At 41.8% G+C, this 8,382-nt stretch overlaps 1 protein-coding gene across 1 annotated transcript in view; it reads right to left on the bottom strand.

The window, feature by feature from the left end:
- Nucleotides 1-127: 127 nt before the first annotated feature.
- Nucleotides 128-8,382, bottom strand: part of Tmem62 (transmembrane protein 62) — a 28,634-nt gene continuing 20,379 nt past the window's right edge. The window contains exons 11-14 of the mRNA XM_042687847.1: nt 7,134-7,218; nt 5,367-5,471; nt 1,553-1,671; nt 128-979 (exon numbers count right to left, since the gene is read on the bottom strand). Of these exons, the coding sequence (XP_042543781.1) occupies nt 653-979; nt 1,553-1,671; nt 5,367-5,471; nt 7,134-7,218 (636 nt within the window). The 3' untranslated portion in view covers nt 128-652. The remainder of the gene's footprint in view (nt 980-1,552; nt 1,672-5,366; nt 5,472-7,133; nt 7,219-8,382) is intronic.

Genomic DNA, 8,382 nt, shown 5'->3' with positions numbered 1-8,382 from the left:
CCCTCCTCGCCCCGCCCCTTCCGCCCCAAGATCTGGCCACGCCCCCCGCGCGCTCAACGTCACCTTCCGGTTCCCAGAGGCTTGGTTTACACTGCGAGGCTGAGGTCCGTGATTGTTTCTTATTCGTCATTCATTCATTTATTTGATTAGTTGCAGACACCCTCCCCCGCCCCCCCCACGACTAAGGCAGCGCAAAGCCCATAATCCTGTGGGAAGACAGGGCTGGGGACTGATACCTCAGGGAGAGTCAGGGTTTGACCCAAGATCACCCAGCTTCCCAATGCCAAAAACGGTGGCCTTGACACCTGCTGATTTCCAGGCCCTGGAGCTGGATCCCTTACAAGGAAGAACTCTTAACAAACCCAGTGGGCCTGAGACACAGCCAGGCACACACCGGGCTCTCACCCAGTGGATGCCCTTGACTAGGGCTAGCTGTGCCACCTTAGGGGAGGAAGGAATCAAGTCATTATTTAGACTTTTCTGCAGTTCACTCCTCAGTAGTAATTTCTCCTGCGTGCAGGTGTTCACCTGTAAGTAGCTCCTCGAAGCTTTCCCACTCATAGTGGCCTTCCACCTGTTATTGGGACAGGGACCGGGGCTACAGATGTGGAGGTTAGACTTCTGCCCATCTGCTAGTGGTGGGATACAGCTTTCAGGAGCTCAGATGGCTTTTTAACTGCACCATGAAGGTTCCAAATGTAGCAGAATTCAGTGTCCACACACGACGAACCAGTACAGGTGTAAGCAATGTCAACCAGGTCCGCAAAGGGGAGAATAAAAGTGCAACAGTGCCATATGTCACATGAAGGAAATAGCAGGAATAAATCTGCCAGATGTACAGCAGTAGCATAAGTAAGTGGACAGGTACGATTTTCAAGTATTTTCCTTGGTGGAGATGAGATCTGAGGTTGTGACCAAAGCATCGCTGCAGCAGACTCCAACACAGATAAGCCATCAAGGGTATGTTAAAAAACACTAACTGGAAAAAGAAGCAGAAAAGAACCATTAGTAGACCAAAACCTGGAAGGGGTCATTATTGGTGGCTCCTGTGAGTATGATACATTCTGTCTTATGGTAAGATGTCTGGTTTTTAATGTTTTAATCACACTTGTAACACAACATACAAATGGCCTTTTGGATAAGCTCAAGCATACACAGGAATATTGCAAAAACAAAGGAGGCAAAAACACCAATTATTAGAGTATCTTATAAGTAAAGTAATAAGATTACTGAGACTTTTGGGAATTTTGTGTTGGTCCTGGGGCTTGAACTCAAGAGCCTAGGTATTATACCTGTGCTTTTTTTGTTCAAGGCTAGCACTCTATCACTTGAGCCCCAGCTGCACTTCCAGCCTTTTTGGTAGTTTTATGAAGATAAGCATCTGCCCCAGCTGTCTTTGAATGGCAGTCCTCAAATCTCAGTCTCCTGAGTAGCTGGGATTATAGTCCTGAGCTACTGTCATGAGGTTGAGATTTTGTATCTAATTCATAACTGTTATGCAATGGATCCAATGAGATGTATATCTTCTTAGATTGTATGTCTGGCTTCTTACCTGGAGAATCCCACTTATAAATGTTAGGCTGCCTTGTAGGAAATGTCCATCAATAAACATCCCAAAGGAAAAGCAGTAACCCAATTTGCCATCAATGATTTCACCAAAAAACCATGGTCCTGAGAAAAGCAATAGAGAAGATTAAAGAGCTATAACTCTGCTTACATACATCGTGAAATATACATATTAGAATAATCAAGAGAGGGGCTGGGAAGGTGGCTCAGTGGTAGGGCGCTTGCCTTGCATGCATGAGGTCCTGGGTTTGATTCCTCAGCACCACATAAGCAGAAAAAGTGGGAAGTGGTGCTATGGCTCAAGAGGTATAGCGCTAGCCTTGAGCTGAAGAGCTGAGGAACAGTGCCCAGGCCCAGAATTCAGGCCCCCCAACTGATTAAAAAAAAAAAAAGAAGAAGAAGAATCAAGAGATACAAGACTGGCCATCTAGTAGCATTTTACTTTGTAACATTTCTGCTTTGCTAATCACTAGGTTATATCTGACATCCTAAGAAACTATTTGCTCGATATACACTTCATGGAATTACAAAATAATTTTGAGTATAGGGAATAAAAATACAGCTTGTAGGTTCTGCAAGCATGTGTTTAAAACACACTATAAAAATTTTAATATTCTGTTGCAATAATAGCCTTAATAGAGTACAGCAGTATTTAATTAAGAGGCAAAGAGGTACTCTGCTGAAGCTTTTTTTTTTTTTTTTGTCAGTCATGGGGCTTGAATTCTGGGCCTGGGCACTGTCCCTCAGCTCTTCAGCTCAAGGCAAGCGCTCTACCACTTGAGCCACAGCAGCACGTCAGTTTTCTGGGTTTTTTTTTTTTTGTTGTTTTTTGGATCCAGTTTTGGGGCCTGAACTCTGGCCTGGGCGCTGTCCCTCAGCTCTTCAGCTAAGGCTAGTGCTCTACCACTTGAGTCACAGTGCCACTTCCGGCTTTTTTCTTTTTGTTTAGTGCTGAGGAATCGAACCCAGGGCCTCATGCATGCAAGGCAAGTGCTCTACCACTGAGCCACCTTCGCAGCCCATTCTGGTGGTTTATTAAAGATAAGAGTCTCATGGACTTTTCTGCATGGGCTGGCTTTGAACAGTGAGCCTCAGATCTCAGCCTCCTGAGTAGCTAGGATTAGAGGTGTGAGCCACCGGCGCCCGGCTACAGCAAATCTTATATATAGAAAATAGCTTCAGGTGCTGGGAAGGTAGCTCAGTGGTAGAGCGCTTGCCTTGCATGCCTGAGGCCCTGGGTTCGATTCCTAGCACCACATAAGCAAAAAGAAAAAAAGCTGGAAGTGGCGCTGTGGCTCAAGTGAGTGATAGAGCGCTAGCCTTGAGCTGAAGAGCTGAGGGACAGCACCCAGGCCCAGAGTTCAGGCCCCACGACTGGACCCCCCCCCAAAAAAAAAGAAAGAAAGAAAATAGCTTCAGCCCTCAAGTGCTTGCCTTAAACTGAAGAGTGCAGGGATAGCGCCCAAGCCCAGAATTCAAGCCCCACGACTAACCAAAAAAAAAAAAATAGTAGTGGGCATAGTAGTATAACAGATAATCTCAGATATGCTTGAACTCATAGTTCAACTGCTTCTCTTTTTTTTTTTTTCAGTACTGGAGCTTAAACTCATGGCCTGGTACTGTCCCTGAGCTGCTTTTTGCTCAAGGCTAGCACCCTACCACTTGAGCCACACCACCACTTCCAGCTTTTTCTGTTTCTGTGGTACTGTGGAATTACATCCAGGGCTTCATGCATGCAAAGCAAGCACTCTACCACTAAGCCACCTTCCCAGCCCTGCTTTTCCATCTTTTGAGATGAATTTTTAAGATTTACACACTAGCTGGGCACTGTTGACTCACTCCAGTAATTCTAGCTACTCAAGAGGCTGATATCTGAGAATCCAGGTTCAAAGCAAGCCCAGGTACCAAAGTCTGTGAGACTCTTGTCTCCAATTAACCAGAAAAAAGCCAGAAGTAGAGGTGTGGCTTAGTGGTAGAGTGCTAGCCTTGAGTGGAAAAAGCCAAATAAGAGTTCAAGGATCCTAAGTTCATGCCCCAGTGCTGGCACAAACACAAAAACAAAAAGTCACACTCTGGTAAATATTCAATGAATTGTGCACAAAACATTGAGTTTGCAAGCTAGAAAGACAACCAACTAATTGGGAAAAAATATTTACCAGCAATATATCAGACAAGGGGTTAACATCCTATATATACAGGGAACTCAAGAAACTAATCCTCCCAAACCTAACAAACCAATTACTAAATGGGCAAGGGAACTAAAGAGGGACTTCTCAAATGAAGAAATAAAAATGGCAAAGAAACACATGAGGAAATGTTCATCATCCCTGGTGGTGAAGGAAATGCAAATAAAGACAGCCCTGAGATACCACCTTACCCCAGTCAGAATGTCCCACATCCACAAATCAGCCAACGACAAATGCTGGAGGGGATGTGGAGAAAGAGGAACCTTATTACACTGCTGGTGGGAATGTACACTTATACAACTACTTTGGAAAGCAGTCTGGAGGGTCCTTAGAAAGCTAAAGATTGACCTCCCTTACGACCCAGTCATACCACTTCTAGGCATCTACCCTGAACAACAGGAACCAATATACAAGGACACGTGCACCTCCATGTTTATTGCAGCACTGTTCACAATAGCTAGGATATGGAAACACCACAGATGAATGGATCCAAAAATTGTGGCATCTATATACAATGGAATATTATGCAACCATTAAAAATGACAAAATAATGGCATTTGCAGGGAAATGGATGGAGCTAGAAGGAATCATGTTGAGCGAGGTAAGCCAAGAGCAAAGAGACAAACGGTACATGGTCTCCCTGATAAGTGAATGCTAAATCCAAAGTGTTAGTTGATACGACAAAACTAACAGGACTTAAGAAACAAAGAATTCCCACTCATCTGGTCGAACCACTACTAAATATCCCCATGCTGCTGATCACATGTACGGTGTATATGTGTACACCATTATATGTTATAGACTGTGATAGACAATTTGCTCCAGGAAAGTTAGAATGAACTTGTGACTTTAAATGAGCATCATTATTCCACAATACTGTGAAATTTGGGAAATTATGTAATCACTTAATCACAATTAAAAAAAAAAAGAACCTCGGGGAAGGTAGGGAGGGAGGGGATGGTAGGGGGAAAACAATGGAGGAGGTAACAATGCTCGATAGGAAGTGTACTCATTACCTTACTCATGTAACTGTAACCCTCTGTATAGTATCTTTACAATAAAAAATTAAAAATAAAAAAAAAACATTGAGTTTGGTGATGAGCACAGACGTGAACAAGAGAAAAGGTAACAATGGATATTTTAACAAGAAAAGAGTTAATAAACACAGAGGTTCTGATAAAGGTATAAAACGTGATTAAAAAGAGGATAAGAATCTTAAAGTAGTCGAGTAAGCTTGCTCTGAGGTGTGGCATTTAGGCTGAAGTGTTTTGTTTTGTTCTGTTTTTTTGTCTGAGACAGGAATTCAAACTTCATCTGATGCTGTCCTTCACTGTCTGAGCTCATTGGCTGATGCTGTACCTCCTGAGACATGCCTCCAACCCCATGAACTTAAGTTTGTCTTCTATTATATTTCCATACAAGTATTAATTAAATTAACTTAGTTGTGATGTGTCCTTTTAAGCATGTTTAGAAAGAAGTTTGTTTCCACAAAACATGATTCATAAAGGATTCATGTTCCATTTGTTATACCTTCAAAAGACTAATTCTTTAACCTAAATTCTCAATATATTCTGTAGCAGAATTCTTCAGTCTCAAGGTTATTAATTTACTTACCGAACACTGTATACATGGTCAGCAACAACACAGAATAGTAGAAGATGTTTATTTTGCTCAAAACATGAAGAGAAAATGAAGTCAATTTTATAAATCCTGGAGGTTCTAAATAGGATAAATTAAAAAAAAATCCAGTGAACACATGTAAAGTTCAATTTCTTTTTGCTTTGTTTTGTTTGGGGTTAGTTTTTATTTATTTGTTTTTTGGGTTGTTTTTTTTTTTTTTGCCTTTATGGGGCTTGAACCCAGTGTCTCAATCTTGCTCAGCTTTTTTCTTTTTTTTTTAAATCACAGCTGGCACTGTATCACACCTCCATTCCCCCTTTTTTCTGATTAATTTGAGATTGGAATATCTTGGATTTATCTGCGTGGGTTGGCATCTAACTGAGATCCTCAGATCTCACCCTCCTGAATAGTTAGGATTATAGGGCATGGGCTATTGGGTGAACACTCTTTAAAAAAAAAAGTAATAAAAAAAGGAGGAAAGTCCACATTCCTCTGAAAGGCGTATTAGTAATTATCATCTAACTTTCATTATTCTTTATTTTATCAGCATGAGAGTTCAGTAATTTGGCAGATATAGCCAGGAAACACAGAGACAGACACTTGTCAGGAAAAGTAGAACGTATCCCATTAAGGCCAACTTCTTTACAACTTTTTTATAGCCTGCTCTATGCATGTAATTCAAAACTATATATTTACTACTTAAGTTTTATCAAGTTTTTTTTTTTGGGTCCCGTCATGGGGCCTGAACTCTGGGCCTGGGCGCTGTCCCTCAGCTCTTCAGCTCAAGGCTAGTGCTCTACCACTTGAGCTACAGCGCCACTTCTGGCTTTTTTCTTATGTGGTGCTGAGGAATCGAACCCAGGGCCTTGAGCATGCAAGGCAAGCGCTCCACCACTGAGCCACCTTCCCAGCCCAGTTTTATCAAGTTTTGATTAATGTTTTGTCTTTAATTGTTGACACTGGGAAAATAGGCTAGGCTGAGCATAAAGAGAGACACCAGGGGGCTGGGAATGTGACATGAAGCCCTGGGTTCAATTTCTTAGTACCATATAAACAGAAAAAGCTGGAAGTGGTGCTGCGGCTCAAGTGGTAGAGTGCTAGCCTTGAGCAAAAGAAGCTCAGGACAGTGCCCAGACCCTGAGTTCAAGCCCCAGGACTGGAATAAATGAATAAATAAATAAATAAAGAGATATTTATATACCACCTTGAAAATAACTAATGCAATGAAAGAAGGGCTATTGGGTAGAAGGGCTCAGGATGCTTACCTAGCAAGCACAGAGCCTTGAGTTCAATCTCCAGTGCTGACAGCAATAACAAAAAAATCCTAAAAATATTTAAATCCAGTGTTGATGGTTTATGCCTATAAGCCTAGCTATTCAGGCGGCTTAGGTATGAGAATTATAGTTCAAAAGCAGACAAATTTGGAAGATTCATATCCAATTAACTAGCAAAAAGCCCAAAGTGGAAGTGTTGCTCAAGTGCTAGAGAATCAGCTTTGAGCAATAAAGCTAAGCTAATTAAGAGCAATAGGCCCAGAGTTTAAGCCCAAGTACCAGTGCACATACGCGCGTGCATACACGTACACACACACACAATGATTTTTTTTTCCAATGTTATGGAAGAAGAGTGATACTTTAAGAATACACATTACCAAGCTCATACAAAGACAATTTGTACTGTTATTTATCACTTGATAATAGAGAGGACGTTATGTGTTACTTTAAAATAAAGTCTCACAAGAATAAAAGGAGCCCAACTAACCTTTCAGCTCTGGGTATGCTAGATACCTATAAGTAATAAGAGTGGTGAGCTGGATCAGTGCAATCAGGGCAAACAGCACCCGACCCTGCAGAGAAAGAGATGTCAGCATGAGGAGGCGTACAACACAGCTCCACAGAAGGCTCTGCCTGGCCTCACTCCCAAGAAGGAAATGGCATCCATGATACTGGGGTGGGTCATCACAAGCTTCTGCCCATAACTCCTAGAACTCTTGCTAGTTTCCAAGTAACAGAAAATAATAAGAACATCTTCATTATAATAATGGCTTTTCTTCCCACATCTGAAACACCTGTGGAGTGAGAAGTGAAGTCTTCTGTGGTTAGGAATGAGCTCCTTTTAATCATACCTTAGTTGATGTTACTAAGGTGACTTTAGGAAAGTTCTTAGGGATGGGTCGGTTGGTATGGGGACCAACCTTGTGCTGAGGGTTGAAGACTTCATCCTCACACGCATACCTCACTCTTGTTCTCCAGGGAGGGAGAAGGGTTGCAGATTAGTTAGTAATGGTTTCATCAATCATGCCTACATAATGATATCTTCTCTGAAAGCCCTAACTGAAGGGGTGTAGCGACCTTCCAGGTTGTGAATACTCAGAGATGCTGGAAGAGCGGTTTGTGCCTGAGGAGGGCATGGATGTTCAGTCCTGAATCCCATACCTTACTACCCTGATCTCCCTTTGGCCAATGCTAGTTGTATCCTATGACAATAAACTAGTGATAGAGTAAGTAAATGTTTCCTGAGCTCTGTGAGTCATTCTAGCAAGTTACTGAAGCTGGTCGAACAGAAGCACAGGTGACACCCTGGAATTATGAATGGTGTCTGAAGGGGATTGGTGAGGAAGGCAGCCTTAGAGAATTGAATTATCCTGTGGGGTCCAGGCTAACTCCTGGCACTTAGTATCAGAATTGAGTTATGGAACTCCTAGCCAGTGTCCACTGAGAACTAGTTAGTTACTAGAAATGTTGTATAAGTATAGTTTGGTTTTAGTAAATAAATCACTCTATAGGAGAAATATATGATCAGAGAGAAACAAACATTGCTTCGCCTCAGCATTCCTTTTTTGAATTTACCTAGACCAATATTAGATTCAATAATTCTACATTAAAGAGTCTACTTCATTGTATGAGGAAGATAATTTGTTTTGTTTTATTTAAAGTTATATTCAAGGGGAAACACCTATGCAGTATATGACAGGAACAGTGAACAGACTGCATTTTTTAAAAATTTTTTG

This window comes from Dipodomys spectabilis, unplaced genomic scaffold (assembly GCF_019054845.1).
Source record: "Dipodomys spectabilis isolate Male_0828 unplaced genomic scaffold, ASM1905484v1 ptg000108l, whole genome shotgun sequence".
NCBI classification, from domain to species: Eukaryota; Metazoa; Chordata; class Mammalia; order Rodentia; family Heteromyidae; genus Dipodomys; species Dipodomys spectabilis.
This window is presented reverse-complemented; position numbering and strand designations above follow the sequence as displayed.